General features: G+C 45.7%; 1 protein-coding gene across 1 annotated transcript in view; it reads right to left on the reverse strand.

Moving 5' to 3' along the window:
• Nucleotides 1–14,754, reverse strand: part of LOC144145985 (transmembrane protein 120A-A) — a 38,238-nt gene extending 23,484 nt beyond the window's left edge. The window contains exons 1-2 of the mRNA XM_077677876.1: nt 14,439–14,754; nt 1,306–1,538 (exon numbers count right to left, since the gene is read on the reverse strand). Coding sequence (XP_077534002.1) covers nt 1,306–1,538; nt 14,439–14,513 — 308 coding nt within the window. The 5' untranslated portion in view covers nt 14,514–14,754. The remainder of the gene's footprint in view (nt 1–1,305; nt 1,539–14,438) is intronic.
• Nucleotides 14,755–16,575: the final 1,821 nt, after the last annotated feature.

A 16,575-nucleotide genomic window follows, 5' to 3' on the forward strand; every position in this document is an offset into this window, starting at 1 on the left:
CCTTTTGTATGCAGGGAGTCATGCTATTTTTTGTATTTTGCTTAGTTAATTGGTCATTCTTAATTAGCCAACTCCTGAAAAAACGAAGCTTGGCAAAAAATCCCAATTAAAAAGGTGCAGAGCAGTCTGCAAAACGTGCGAATAAACAGTTTCTGCCTTTCTATCTGTTACGTATTAGTGTTTTTCAGCTTACTAAAGTTGCCCGCGATATACAACACCACGTGACATGCCCATTCGCGTTCCGCGATTGCAGAGCTCCCAAACGTCCCGTGTACAAACATTCATAGGTGTGCAGCCGCTTAAAAAGTGACAGGGCAGATGACGAACCTATTGTTTCGGGCAGCACAAGCGGTAACTGCTGCGTCTGTTTATCGCTATGACGAACCGTCATGAAAGAAGCACATCGATGATGTCAATGGCACAGCCAATGCTTACATTGCTGGCCTGTCGCCTTTTAAGCGGCAGCGTGCCTATGGTTGTTTTGCACGGAACGTTTGGGAGCACTGCAATTAAGACACGCAAGCCAGCATGTCACGTGGTGTTTTTTTTTTTGTATTTCGCAGGCACTTCAGTAAGCTACGTAACAAGTAGAAGGATGGAAACTTTATTCGGACATTTTGCAGACTGCTCTGCAACTTCCTAATTGGGATTTTTCCCCCAGCTTTGTTGGTCTGGAAGTTTGCTAATTAAAATAGACTAATTAACTAATTAAGCAAAATACAAAAAAAATAGTGGGACACACTACACACAAAAGTGAGCAATATGCATTTGGTCGCGTCCTCTTAGAGTGCGTCGGCTTATTTTTAAACTCTGGGTAAAGTTAAGTGAAACACCCTGTATACTATAGTATAAAGCTCCACAACCAAGGCTGGTTGGAGAAAAGAGGATTAAAGCATAGAGTTTCATACTAATATATACTAGAGGGAAATCTGTCACTGCAGTCGCGGGCCGCCGTGGGTGGCGCCATTGCCGCTAGCGACGTTCCTCGCCTACTTGGCTTAGCTAGCCAAATGTTTTCTTGTTCATCGTGCATGAAGCTTCTACATAGTCACTGTCAAATTATTCTTTCTAGAGGTTCAATTTTAGAATAACGAAACAAATTTGATAAACCTTCTACAGTAATATTGTTGCTTTGTGCAGCCAGGGCCAACTTTTCAGCCTGTTCATGAGCCATGCCAAGGACAAGTGGAATGTGCCTGCCCGGTACATGACGAAACGCTTGCCGAAGCGCGGCTTCCGTAGACAGTGGCGCCAGATTTCCCTCTAGTGTATATTAGTATGAAACTATGGATTGGAGGTGCGCACCCGTTGGAGTGGGGGAGGTCCTGGGCCATGTCGTCCAGGTGGAGCCGCTTGGAGTCGAGCTTCTGCAGCAGCTGCTCCTTGTGCGCCCGGTCCTCATCATTGGCCGGCTGCAGCTTCTGCAGAGTCTCGAGGATCTGGGTGGACCGGTACCGGTGGTGCCACAGGTTCTTCAGGCACTGCTCCTGCGCACGATGGGCCTCCACCGACACCGTCTGGTAGTGCCGGTGCGCCTTCTGCACAGGACGGGATGGGGAGGAATGCCGAGCGTTCGGCACAGGGCGGACTGTGTGAGGAATTCGTGCACTCTGGGCAACGAATACAGACACAAGCATTCGACCGTTGCTCGAAAGGTCCAAAGTCCCGGTTGATCTAAAGGTTCCTGGTGCAATCTCGGGTTTCAGCACCAAAATATTGGGAAAGGGGCAACCTGCCCGGACTTATCTCGATGATGTCCTTAATAAAACAAGTTATTATGATGATGATGATGATAATGATGAGGGCATGAGGGAGGCAAGGCGTTTCCTTCTTCAACAGCCCCTTGGCCAGACAGCAAAGTTAACTGCCATTTTGTTTCATCATCTTTAGCTAAGATTACTGAGCAGAAAACACTGGCTCAGTAGTTTTACCTCGGATCATTTGACTTGACCACTTAAAGGCCAACTGCACTCAAAATTTCGTCCCCTTGAAAGCACTATTTCCGTACAGTTTGCCTAAAAAGAAAGCAAGGTGCAAAATACGCAAGAAAGCAAGATGCGAAACAGCTGAAATACGCGCATGGACACTGAAAGCAATCAGCAAAAATTGGCAATTTTAACCGAAATTCAGGAGCGTGCGGCCACTGAAGGGACGTTGCAGATGGCCAGCGAGCGGTCGGATGGTCAGCAGCTCGGGAGCAAGCCCACGTGCAGGCTCTTAGCGCTCATGGGACCGCAAATGGGTGAAGCGTTCACAGCAGAGCTAAACCGGTTCTCCAGCTGCGTGGCTGGCCAGAGGCCGAAGTCCCGGCTCGCCGGAGCTTCGGAAGCGCGTCGTGGCCGTTTACGCGGTTCGCCAACAGGTGCAGCGTCGTCTGCGACAGAGCTATTGTAATTGCATCTGACTAATTAACGAGTCATTTTACGGGGCTACCACTCGTGTCCCAGCTGATTTGGTGGTACATACAGCACGATTCAAATAAATTTGGTTGAGGTAAAAGTTGAGTGCAGTTGGCCAGTAATTTACATGAGCGTAGAGGTACCATCAGGGCATAAAGCTATGTATTCAAACTCCCGTTCCTCAGATTTTTTCAATTTTTTTGGCCAGATTTAAGTGGCGTCGCCCGTGAGGTCAAATTAATGAACGTTTAAGCAAAGTACTGAACATGTGGCATCAAGGCGTTACTAAGCGAGCTATGATATTTCAGGGGATTACTATGCGAGTGGGGTACGCTTTGTTGGCCATATGGATTTCAGTGGTGATCTTTCAGGTGAAATGACATTTAGCTGGAACTGTGTAGCAAGAATGCAGCACGGACTAACAAAAACCCACAAATGACCACTGCAACCACTTGGCTATCCCACACGGAACTACAGTGCAACAAAACAAGGTGTTACCTGAGTGCGTAATTAAGGCTGAAAGCACGTATACATATTACCCTCCTTTTGGAGGGGGGTGGGGGTTGGTTTGATACTGATAAACTATGCGGTGGCCGCCACGAAATGTTAATGCGACAGCCCTACATATCAATTATCTACTGGTTTCGACACTGCTCGAATCAAACTATGAGAGAGAGGGAGAGAGAGGGAGAAAACATTTATTGAAACAACAGGGACAGGGTAGGGGAGATAAAGAGTTAGGAGCTGGGGGTGGCCAGAATGCGTTTTTTTTACCACTCTCAGCCAAGAACAACTTTGACAGCGCTTCCAGCTTAAGTGGAAGAGAGAAGTTTCACACTACAGTTGGGGTCTGGCCACATCTAACTGAACAGCACAACAAACTGTGCCTCCCAAGACGGGACAGTTAAAAAGCAATAAGCCAAGAGATAAGCCAGCCAAACCCTCACCTGTAGCAGATTTTGCATGCCCCGCAAACCTGTCTCGATTCAACAGCAAAGAAGTAAGAGCAATGTACCCACTACAACTGCTAGTGACCAATTCAACATGTCAAAGGCTATAAGTAGGTGCGCTTCCAAAGATGTTTCACGGAAGATGCCCTATTGTGCGACACGCCCCGAGTGCGAAATCCAGAAGCAGCCACCAAGCGCAACGATTTTGTCCCAGCCCAACTGCTCACCTGCAGACAAAAGCCCACATTAGCAACCCATTGCGTGACTATTACACGTCGTAAAGGTATTTTCATCAGCTCTGTGCAAGTTCCCGATCCATAAAAACCTCATTGACAAAGACGTCAAAGTGCTGTCCTGACGTACTCATTGAGTAATCCTTAATGCCACCTGAATGCCTCCTTACAATGGGACAACCGCCGAGGCAACCAAGGTTAATGATCCCAGCAGCACTACCTCGATCATTTTCACGACAAGATCGAATATGCCAGTCATCAATGCTCCTACCTACGACGCAGGAAATGCGTAGGGTCACCTTCTGGATTTAGCCCACAACCGTTCGTGAATAGGTCAATCTGCTTTAATATAGAAAATGGTCATGCTGCAAGTGGCCTCAGCTGATTTAGAAACAGCAAGTTTAGTACAAATATATTTCATAATGTGCAATAAATGGTGTTATCTGCATTCAGGAATATAACGTACTTCGTGTCGTTTACAGTCGACTTTTTGTAACTGTTTCATAACTAATAAGGCACTTACAAAGGCACGAAACAAGCAATATCAAATAGGGCCTAACACTTGGATTACTGAACACAAGGAAGAGAAGGTGACTACTTCATGAGTGTCAAGACAGTATAAAGATTTACGATACTATTGTTCATGTGTGTGTGTTGTTTCCAGAGGCTAGTTCTGTGAGGTAAGCAACAGTAGATCCAGTTTATGCAATTCAAAAAAAATAACTCGCAAAACAATGGGAATTCTTCTCGTTCTTAGCACTTTGAAAAACTAGAGACAATATGGGGATTATGTTCCATTCAAATCCCCGTAATGAGCACAGGCTTGCCATTACAATTTTAGGTGTGAAGCCCCACAGGGGCTCGGGCTGTCAGAGTCTTCTGTCGGCATTGTCATTTCATGTAGACATGGTACTGAAACATCGGGATACACGTTTTCCAACACCTCGTGCTAGAACACTTTGTGCTTCAAAGACACGGGACTTTTACAGTAAAGCTGCATACCTCCAGCCCCCAACTGTTTCATCTCCATGGGCAAAAACACCAAGGTGCCAAGAATTCACTTAAACACTTAAACGCTGCATGCTCTGCCCCTCCCCAGGTTTCACGTTAGAGGAGATGGCCCGGGATTTTTTTTGCACATCAAATTTGTAGGTATGGAGTAGGTGGAACTTACTGGTCCCAATGTATATGTTTCTGTTTCGAACACAATCATACAGGAAAAGGAAAAAAAAAGGGAAAGCTGGTTCAGCCCAAGCCCTCCTGGCTCAATTTCCACTCAAGTTCATGAGTTCTATGACAGGTTAGTTCTTATGTCACGTTTGATTAGCACATATTAGAGTTTTCGGTGCAGTTTTGAATTCCGGCTTGCTTGAACACCTTCAAACGCTAAAAATTGTTGAAAAGTAGAGTGTTTGAAGTGCTGTTAAAGAAGCTACCACCCCCTTCCTAAAGATGTTATGTGGTGCGGCCGTACGTCATAACTATATGCTAACAATCACCCCTTCTCCTGCTTCCCTCACCTCGCCCCCAACCTCCAATAATGATTACAAAGTGGTCTGGAACTTGCTCAGTTTTAGGGGTGAAGCCCCTTAGGGGCTCGGGCTGTCGGCATCTAATGTCGTCGTCGTAAGTGTCGTCTCATGTAGTCACGGTACTAAAACACCAGGACACTCGTTTATGCAACGCGCTGAAACGCTTCGTAATGCATACTAAAAAAGCATTGGGACACGCGTTTACGCCTTGTGCTAGAAAGCTTCGTGCTTCAAAGACGTGATACTCTTACAGGAAAGCTGTATACCTCTACCCCCCAACGGTTTCATCTCCATTGGCAAAACGCCAAGGCGCCAAGAACATACTTATACACTGCATGCTTCGCCCCTCCCCAAGTGTCCCCTTTGTGGAGATGGCCCAAAATTTTATGCTAGTGCACTTTCTTTTGTTGAATGCCCAAGGCATTCCAAACCTGGATAAGCAGAGGGAGATGATGCACTTTCCTCGAGCGCAAAATGTTTTTTTTTATTATAAACTAACATTTGCCTGAAGAGAGCAAAATGTCCTCTTTGCTATGCGTCAGCATTTTACGAGTCAGCCATATGGTTAAATTTTTGGTTTGTCTCCGCTGATGCTTCAAGTTAGCATTCAGGTTCACATGTTCCTACGTCGCTGGGTAGCGCGGCTTTGGATCAGGATGGTTCGAACGACTCCACTCCTGTCGATGCTGTGAAAAAAAAAAAAAAAAAAAAAAAAGAAGAAGAATGCATGGCCACAGTGTGGGGCGCGAATAAAATGAGCCCACAACTGCCAGGGTTAGAGCAGCTGCAAGGCTCTTCCTGCGGGGCCTCAGCTTTCATACCCAAGTCAGATGCTTCCTTTGTTTAATGCTCTCCACCGAGCAGGTGTGTCCTCTCTGGCAACCAGCGAGCAAAACGGCAACAGGAAAAGTTGATGGGGAGCAAAGCACTTTTTTTTCTATATGTAATGGGACCTACAGAATGTGAATGAACGGAGGTTTATCGACTAATGTCTGTTCCTTATATGAGTGCCTCTTCAAGCTGCTTTGAGACAAAGCAGGAAAAAAAGTGCCTTGGTTTATCCCAAAAAAGGCCAAAAAAGGAGGATGGGTGGTGATGAAAATAGAGCATCAGTTTGTGCTAAATTTATCTCGGAAGGACCTCACTAATTTTTTTTAGGAAGCACAATGGCCGCAATAACTCGTAGGAAAACATTTCTTTCAGACCCTCAATTTGCTGGCTGGCTTTAAAAGCATGGAACTGTTAAGTATTGAACAGCAAACATTTCAAAGCAGGTCTGCAGCAATTATCCGAGCTCATGATTTGTTTGTAACACCCAGAGCAATTCTCGGTCCATTTTGTACCCACTGCCGCAAGACCGAAACCTGCGAGTCTGAGAAAGCAGGGAATGTCCTATGGAAAAGGCCTCAGCTTGTTTGCATTACTATAATGATGAATTTAATGACCAACATAGTACAATACCCCATGCTGAAGTAAGTACTTCTAACTACATTTGCGACTCTCAGACATTTCACTCAAATATTACCTAGACCATGGTGGAAGGCAGCCAATCAAAGCAGAATTGCGACACACTGGGCATACACCAAGTTTTCATGCTGAACATAAAACATTATTCGTCGCAAAAAGTTACTGATCCCTTCCATTTTTCTGGAAACTGGTAGAACCACTTTATTAACACCGCATTGCATGTAAATGAGAGAGAGACTACGAAAGTTCAGACCTTCAACAAGAAAGAACTTCGCAAGAAGTACTTTGCCAAACACTGAAACACTTCCCAGAAATTACTCACAAGAGAACAGCAATGGACACCAAGCTGCTCCCAGGTAACCTTGCTCAGGTAACCTTGCAAAAACTGGACACCTTATACAGGCAGCTGCTCTGTTTTCCCTTAATCAGAAATACGATCACAGTGGCTGCAGGAATAATCCAACTCGCAACCTTGTGTGTGTGACTCAACGGGGGAAACACCTGAGGCAACGAGTATGAGTCAGTATATAAGGCTCGTGTTCACCTCCCAAGCGGGAAAATTCTGACAACTGAAGACTAGTCTCTGTGAAGAGTCCAATTCCAGAGCCAAGTTATCCATTGACTCAAGCTTGCAAAAAGCTGGACAAAACTGAGAATGTTGACAGTGCCCATTTAATTGAGTGAGCACGTCGCAAGGGGTTCACATTGTGGGCAAACAGAATTTTTCAAATTTTTTCACCACTAGAACAGTGAAGTGGTGCTGGTGCCATGTAGGCATATAATACTACAAAGCCACAAAATTTACCATATATCCTAACTCTCTTAGAATGCTTCTCTATCACATAAGCTGAATAGAAAAAAAAAAAGGGACGGTCATAGCGGTTTTCTAGGACACTCACTAGCTGTTAGAGATCTAGTTTTCTACATGTTACTCAAAGTAACGTTCTCAGTGCTTGAATTTCAAAGCCCCAGTTTTCCACGCAACAATTGAAGATGCTCACGCTTGCACTAACCACAAGCAAGGTGACTCACACCTGCACAGTGAAAACAGAAGCATTTTGGACTGTCCGAAACGGGGCGAGCTGTGAGCAAGGAACATGAAATACAAGCCCAGGGCTGTGTCAAAGGCTTTAGTGCCTTCTGTACTGGTCTTTGCCCCTTGGCTGCTGCTATGACCGCAGTGATACAGTGCGCTGCAATCCGACACTCTTGGCCGTTTTCCCAGCCCGTCCTGTTCAAAGTAATGCCACCCCATTGCCCTTCCAAACAATTTTTCTCAGCCCCAACATTTATCATGAAATGTTAGATGTAGAGAACCCATAAATCTTCTCCCATGCATCCTTGCACCTAACTATAGACAGTGCTTATATTTATTCACCAGCAGTGCTTCATGAACTCTCACATAAAAGGTGCGAAATTTGTGACAAATTCAAAGAAAAAAAATCGCTTGAACCATTGGACACACCAGAAAATGGTCAAAGGTACAGAAGAGAAACTGCCAATAAAAGTGAAAAGATATTCCCCTGTATTGATAAAGAAAGGTGCAGACATGAGCGTACAAATCCCATATAGAAGTGCTCACAGAGAGGGAGCGTCGAGGTGATCAATTTACAAGTGTTCGTTTCGAGGCTGCCAAAAGGCCACCTGTATTCATGGCGCATTGCCTTAAAAGTTCACTGCATTACAAGTTCACTGCAAGTGTTCATTTGACCTTTGCAATTTTTTAAATGACAAAAGGATGTAATTTATGATTTTTGCTGGAGGAACAAAGTCGTTAAAATACTGCTTGATGGCAGTAGAAAAGAAATTTAACAAATATGTGTGGTGCAATCCACACTGCAAGTGGTGAGCTGTGGATTAACTTGCTGCCCTTCATGTTAGCATTATAATCTTAGAAGACGCTGCCAAAAGAAAAAAAAAGAAAACAGACAAACAAGACAATACAATTTTTCTTGTTTTACCTAATCACTGCGAAATAATAGCACGGTTCTTTAATAATAATGTGGTGCAGCCATGATACTTTGTAAATTACCTTTGACTTTGTTGCACCTCCATGAATGCCAATGTAGAGATCTATGTAGGTTTACATTGTTCCAGATCCCATTCCGTATAGGCTACATATACTTTGTATCCCTCAAAATGGAAGTGCGGCACATGTGGGTTGAAACTTCGTAAAAACAGCACCACCCTGGCAGACAGGGCCCTTATCAGATAACTGGCGAGACCCACTGGGAGTCAAGAGCATGATAAAAGCTCAGATAGAGCAGTGCAAAACAAACACGAGGCCAGCAAACAGAACAAACGCGACGCCAGACCAGACGAGCGTCTGGCATTCAGGATGTGCCTAGCACAGATGTCGTGCAGGAAACACAGACGCAGAAAAACAATGCAGCACTGAGGCGCGTTCTAGTATAAACGCCCGTGAAGTTAAAAGAAACAAAAGAAAGGAAATGTACGGATCTGCACTTCAGAGCCTTTGTGTCCAACAACTGCCCTGCAATGCTGGTAAACCAGACACCTAGAAATTTGCTAGTGCTGAGCCAATTAGAGTATTTCCACAGAACCAGGGCATACAGGTATGCCCGGGAAAAGAAAAAGGCCCTTCCAAAACAAGGCTAAAGGAAGCACTGTTAAGGCCGGCTTGCAAGTGCACAATTAAAACAGAGCTATTTACTAATATTTCCATTAGTAGCCACTGAGCGCCTCTTATCAGGTCTAAATTACGAGGCTGAAACTATGCCTCATACCCCCTAAAATGGCTGCCCCGTAACTTGTTTTTTTGCGATGGCAGAACCACATTATCTCGTGAAATGGGTAATGAACCCATAAATCCACCTTGGTCATGGCATCGTTACGTACTTTTCTTTTATCAAAGCACAAGAACTGCTAAGATCACGGAAGACTAGCACTGACCAAGTGTTGTGGTCAAATGAAAACGAATGGATACATTCTACAAAAACAAGGATCTACTTATACCATTACAGTCTCTATTGGGCCTTCTTGAAGGAATAATTTTGTTGCACGTGACGTAGATGCGTAAAGTACCCCGAAACTGCAGGAAAAGGACCCCCATCTGATTAATATTTCACTGAATGGCTAAAAATCCCAGCACGCATAGAAGCTAATACCCCAAACAGACGCTTTTCCCAAGATTTGCAAAATGAATACTAAAATTAATCTATCACAACGAGACAATGAAATATGTAAATGAAAGGTCATTTTCATTACCATTCTGTCTGTCATGCAACCTTCCTTAAGCTGTCAGCAGACAGTTTAAGCAAGGACAGTGAAGATACTGCAACCCCCCCATTGAGAAAAATTGTCGCCACACAGCAAAAAAATTCGAACATTGGTATCCCCACCCCTATAGCTTGCATCAACACCCCAAACAGTGGAACTAGACTTCCACAGCTTTTTCACAGGCCTAAAGTAATGGTAGGACAAGCACTTCCACGCCTGACCTGACAAGGACTTATCCATAGGTCAGCTAGTTGGGTTGTGGTGAACAGTCACTGCCTTGCTGACAATTCGTAATCTTACTTTACATAGTGAAAAAAGTGGGAAGAAAATGTTTCATGGCTCTCCATTTCATTGTTCTCCATCTGTGGTAAATGACAACCAGATTAATACACTGGTGAAGCGATATTTCTGAGCCAAAGGCGCTTAACACCGTGGCATGCGTAATTTTGTTGCTGTAATTAACAGCTTTGCTCTTAACTGCTGCTGCTGCTGCTCGTCTGACCAGGGGCTGCGGCCTAGTCAAGCCATCATGACAGCTTTTCTGCAGCTCCTCTCTCTCTCTGTATCTTTTGAGGGAGAAATAAACATTATGAATATCATTATTATTACGTACGTCAGCAAAAATAATCTAGCCTATATCAAATGGAGTGCTCCAAAACAATAAAGGGGTGACATATCTCCATTATTATCAGCCGAGTTCACGAGCTGTTTTGCATACACTACAGCCCTTCCCATTCAGAGAAGGTTGTGCAATGAATGTTGGCACGAACTTGAACAAGATATCAGCCTGCATGAATGACAGAGGGCATACAACTGTGAGAGAGCTATTGGCCTAACTAAAACTACATACTGTGCAGGCAAGAGAGGCTGTACAATATCAGTGTGCACTTGAGCACTAAACCTTTGTCTAGAATCCCCATTTTATGACCTATGACCTAGCTACCCAGCCCTATCGTCAGGATCCGAGTTAACACCCTTCTAAAACTTTGCAGACCTCCTTCCCTCTTTACTCAGGCCTTAGGAATTAAAAGGCCTCCACCCACAAACAAACAAACAAACAAACAAAAAGGCTAATAACTATAACCCTCATCCCTCTTTGAATGAAGTTAAATTAGACATCCTTAATTCTTAGACCAGACTTTCTTTAGAATAAAATTACGAGTGTGTTGAAATGCAGGAATACTATACTCTCTAGTCGAACGCGTATGGTTTGGAAGTTTTCAGCAAAGCTTTGTGAAAAAGTTTCTTTTGCAGCCAGTTTTTACTTTGTAATACCATATTATGCTCAATTATTTTTTACTTGCTAATGCAAAAGCATAAAGCGCCCCGTCACACGAAATCCAGTGTTGGCATGACCGAGCCATAGTTGCAAAAATGGGCAATGATGCAGATAGAATAAAGGTGCAAAGAAAAGTAGATTTGAGCCCAGGGTTTACGGAATGCTAGTCGAGCAGGCATTCCTCACACCACGGCAGAGCCTTGGTTCTAGCGAATTAAAAATGGACCTAGTGAATGTTCTGCGGCCCTCCACTTTGAAATGTGTGTGCTAGACATGTACCGATGCCTACATGCATAGTTTTAGCATAGTAATTACCGAAGTAGCAAAGCATGTTTACATTAATAGCGTATACATAGGGCTACCAAGGGAAATTGACGAATCTCCGTCATAATAACAGAGAAAAGAAGAAATTGACAGAATGGAAAAAGGATCGCAATCATGGCAAGGAGAAGACACAATCACACCGGTGGATAGGTTTCTGCCTATCTGTGCAGTCTCCATCATGCTAGAGTCTAGAGCGTCTACCTCTGTGAAAAGTGCTTGCCCATAGAGGCGTGCTTCACAAGAGGATGCACACATATGCAAACATGTTGCACGACAAGCAAAGAAGCATGCAGTCACTGCACCTAAAACCCCCACCAGTGGACATCACTGCAACCGTTACAACGTGAAAATTACCACACGCCAGACATATATCCCTCTCGTTTGGAAGAAACTGACGAAACAGAAGAGGGCATTGTCACGACAGGCCTACGAGGATAGCACAGCTTGAAATGAAATGTAATGCTCTGGTGTTTCACAAGAATGCAGTACTAAGTGTGCACGAATTTTTACATCTCGATTAGTAGAAGAGCTCTTTGCTGCATTAAAAAAAGTGCACAAGTACTCCGACAACCACCATGGCTTCACAAACAGACCATGGTATTGAAGTGAGTGGAAAACATGATAGCAATTGCGCAGAACTTTTGAGACAGTACAGTGTTATTTTATTGGACCCAAAGAAAAGCAACACCCTGACAAAATTAAAGAAGCACTGTTCGCTTACAAGCACAAGCACGTTACGAAAGCAAAAATAAATGTCATCCGGGCACGTCATAAACGAAAATGAAAAACTAAATCGTCCCCGTCAAAATCAACCAGACACTTCTTGTTGGTTAAGGAAAAGTGCTGACCTCACGCTATCAACTTCGCCAAAATGCTGTCCACAAACAGCACAAAGAAATCGGACTCCCACTACCGTAGCAGCCCGAAGAGCTGCCGCTAAAATCACAAAACGCTCCCCCCCCTAACTAGGCTGAAATGGGGCCCAACCTCGTTTTGCTCTCTCTCTCTCTCTCTCTCTCTCAGGGAGTGCCCTCGGTCACTTTGCACTCGGGGCCGGCGATATCAGGCGGGCATTTGTTGCTGCATTTCGAGAAGACAGCGAGCGTCAACTCGAACAGAGCAAGCAGACTGGCAGCCCTTATCTGGCTGCCGGTCCACTCACCCCGGCCCCGGTTGAGGGGCCCCGTTTCCCTAGACCGACGAGAGCGCTGTCTACTAACGGCACACACACGGACGCGACCGAACATTCCGAACGGAAAGAGCACCCCAATGTGTAGAGAGCGCTTACGCACGCCAGTATATATCCACTCAAGCAGCGAACAATACTTCCATATGGACTTTGGTATTTGTTTCACAACTTTCAAACTGTAGTGCAGAAGACAAATTATAGTGAACAAGTCGACAAACGCAGTACTTAATCTGTCTTCTGCACTAAATTTTGAAAGTTATGAAACAAGCCCAAAATGAATTAATGAATTTATTGTTACAATGGAAATAAAAGACCACCAGCAGGCGTTGACCAAAATTATTACGCTTCTTGTATTTGTCGTTCTGAACTGCACAGAACTGCTTCAAGGCAACTCATTTGCTTTTTTTGTGTGTGTGTCTGTGTGTGTGCGTGCACAAAAGCATTTCGACTGCCCACCGACCGCTCATGTACTGGCGAATAAAATGAGACCTATAATTTCAAACAGGTGCCGGTGAGCATCGAACGTGTTCCAGCGTTTATTATCGTGCCAAGAAAGGAACAGCAGCCGAATACAGTGGAAAGCATTCAAGGCCCCAGCCGAAGCTAAAGAGGCATTCCGTTCGTGAGGCAAGAACAAATCGCGCTTGGCCAGCCAAGCTAGGCAGACGAGGAAGCCAGCTAAGTTGCATTCATCGCATAAATTTCCCCCGCATCTTGAATGCAAGAGGGGCGTCCCGTTGAAGTTCGCCTTATTTTATTCAGAACCACGCGCGCGCATTAAGTACAAAACGACACGAGGCTACCTTGAATGTTATTCGGCCCACTGATTCCATTTTTCGTCGACAAATCGACAAAAAGGAGATTTTTTCCCCCTCCCAGACTCTACAACTTGCCGTGCTAGGTTACGTCACAAGCCGAAGATCGAGGAAACCTTGGGAGGCGGGTCGCGTCCCGCACGAAACTATGACCCTTAGGACAAAATGCACGTGGGAAAAAACCGCAGCGGCGGAAAGCACGGGTGTCTGTGTATTGGTTTTTCAGTGTTCCGTGACGCCAGTTGAACGATTATCGCGAGCTCTAGGGAAGGGAAGCCCGGGAAAACACGCCAAGTAGCGGTTGACGCTCCAGGCACGACCTTGACTCGATCGACGAAGCGACCGGCCGCCAAATCGTTGGAACGAGCGAGCGTTTGTTTCGTTTCTCACGCCGAAAAAAAAACTCGCACAGACGCGGAGAAACCGCGTAAGAACGCAGAAATGTTGCTTCGTTTTTCTGTGTTTCATGGAAGCAACAAAGCGTTGTTGCGCCTAGAACAGCTGCGGTCACGGGCCAGAAACCGCAATTTTCCAGGTGCATCACCCGAAGCGGCTGCCGCGCGGGGTGATGCAGCTGTGAGTCACTTATAAAAACGTCGCTCAGTCACCACTCAGTCACTTTTAAAACGGTGCTGACTCTAAAACTGGGCCTGTCCGCTCAAAAAGCAACGTGCCGGACCGGCACGAAGAAAGCGAAACACATACGTGTTGCGTCAGTCAAAGTTATGTAAAACCGCTCAATACTGCTCCCGTCTAGTCGCGGATACTGCCAACAACAAGCAATCTCCGACAAAGCCGAGAAAGCCCAGTCACGTTGGCAGCTAACGAAATCAAGAGAAACACGTGACGCACCACCGAAACTCCGCTTATTCGTTGGCAAAAAAGAGTGAGGAATTTGAAAACCCGACTGTCTATTTTCTTAGTACATCACATCGGATTCAACCGTACGAGCTCAAATCCTAGGCAGATAGTAAAAGCGATGGGGAGGCTGTAGTGAAGATTGCTCTCACCTCCAAGTCGCAGAATTCCTTTTCTAGCTGGTCCCATTCCTCTAAACAAGCCGTCAGCGGCGATGTGGAGCTCATCTCGGCGGCCTGGAAGCAACGACGAACGCCAGCAAACACCCAGCGCCGTTGCACGTTGACGGGGCTTTACGTCGCCCTTGCCCTACGACGCCGACACAACAACAGCTCCGACGACGACGCTTCTTCTTCGGCCTCTCTTTTCGATCTCGCCCTCACAAGCCTGCAATCTCCCACCCGCTCGCTTGCTGACGACGAGCTGGCCTTGTGGCCTTGTACCCCGGCCAAAGGAGCAGGCTTGCGATTACAATGCTTATGGGCGGGTCTTTTGTGCTTTGGATTGGATTGCGAACCGCCTCCGACGGAGGCGCCACTGATCGTTCGAAAAGCGGGAAATTCAAATGCCGACTTTGCGCCCCGCGGTAATCTCTTCCGCTTTGGGCTTATTTTATGGCGTAAATGTTACCAGATGATCTGGACTTCCATATAGGGAAGTCCGCATGCTCCACATGTGGTCCACATGTGGAAGTCCACATGATATGGAAGTCCACATGCTCTGGACTTCCAGCATGATTTTGTGGGAATCGGTCGACCTGTTAACCCATAACGAGGAGGTGACGCCAAGGGGGATGGGATTTTAGGAGAGAGAGAGAGAGAGAGAGAGAGAGAGAGAGAGAGAGAGAGAGAAGCTTTTATTGGTAAGGAGGGCTCTAGGACTGTTGGGGAGGGAAGTTAAAGGATACGTGGAAAAGGTCGTTCTTTCGCCATAAATTTAGCTACATACCACCCATAGCGGTTACGAATACAGTCTAGTCCACTTATAACAATATCCAAGTGCCAAGAAAATCCCATCGTTATAACCGATAATCGTTATAAGCGGGTCGAGAAAAAAAAAGCCACAAGAGAGATCAAAACATTTTATTAGCATGCAAGTGAGGTAGTGCAACTGCTCGTTTGCAGAAAAGCCATAGTCAGTCAGCTTTGAGTGCTTCACGCGAAGCTGACGCACATCTTTTTCGAGAGCATCTAATTGCTCCAGGCAATTAGATGCTCGCCGCAGCGCCGCAGGCGAATCGGCCATGGCGTCCGAACGTTCAGTCCGACTCCGCAGTGAAACTGGTGAAACGTTGAACGGAGGCAGATGCGGAGAAAAAAAAAAGCACTCAGTTCGGAGCGCAGAAAAGGCGAGGGAAACTTCCGAGCTGCGAGCAGTGCGAGCCAAACTGGCCGAACCAGCCGAACGTTGGTTCGGCCGGACGCGCGGACGAGGCCAAAGCAGAGGCTCCGGGAGGGGAATCGGGAAGAAAAGCTGCTCCTCCTCTCGCTTGGTGCAGCCGACTCGTTTTCTGAGGGGTGGACGGGATGCAAGGCGCGTCGCGTGCTGTCGGCGCCGAGTGCCGGCGCCAGCGCCGGCGGCAGCTCGCATTTTCGGCGCGCGCGGTAAGCGGATTCAATCGCTATATCCGATATCGCGGCTAGGGAGCATCGTAATAAGCGGGTTATTTTACCATAGAAAGCATACAAAATTGGATAGTGCAATCGTTGTCCATCGTTATTTCCGATATATTGTTATAAGCGGTATCGTTATAAGTGGATTCGACTGTACGCAACTTTTGTGGGTGCCAAAGGAGTGCAGTTAAGGGTTTTATGGAGCGTAAATTGCCCTGAAAAAGGTGGGGGCGTATTTGAGGCAAAAATTAACATTCTGACTGAGCCAGACAGGAAGCAAGTCTGCATTCCTGCTACGAGACACGCTGATTTTATTCATTATTTCCATAGTCTTGGCGCGAATATGTGTAATTTTTTTTTTTTGTGCAAAGAGCTGTTCCGTTTTGTCTATTTTCAAATGTGTCTAGCAGCCTATTGGGTTACACGTTTTCTGCCAGACCTTCGCATGTGACATGAGTTGGTACGGGCACGGGCAGTTTTGTTTTATTTTTACCCCGATTGACCCTCTAAAATCAGGAACTTGTGGCCTGTATTTTTGTCATTGCTGGCGCTCATTGAAGCAGATTATTTTTTTACTATGATAAAAGATTATCCCGCCTTTCGGGCTTTATTAGCCCTCGGGAAACTTGCTTTCAAATTCTCATAGTTTTACTTTAATAAAAGCAAGGTGAGATTT

The sequence above is a fragment of the Haemaphysalis longicornis genome, unplaced genomic scaffold (genome assembly GCF_048455015.1).
Source record: "Haemaphysalis longicornis isolate Haplotype H1 unplaced genomic scaffold, Haemaphysalis longicornis Haplotype H1 scaffold_7, whole genome shotgun sequence".
Lineage (NCBI taxonomy): Eukaryota > Metazoa > Arthropoda > Arachnida > Ixodida > Ixodidae > Haemaphysalis > Haemaphysalis longicornis.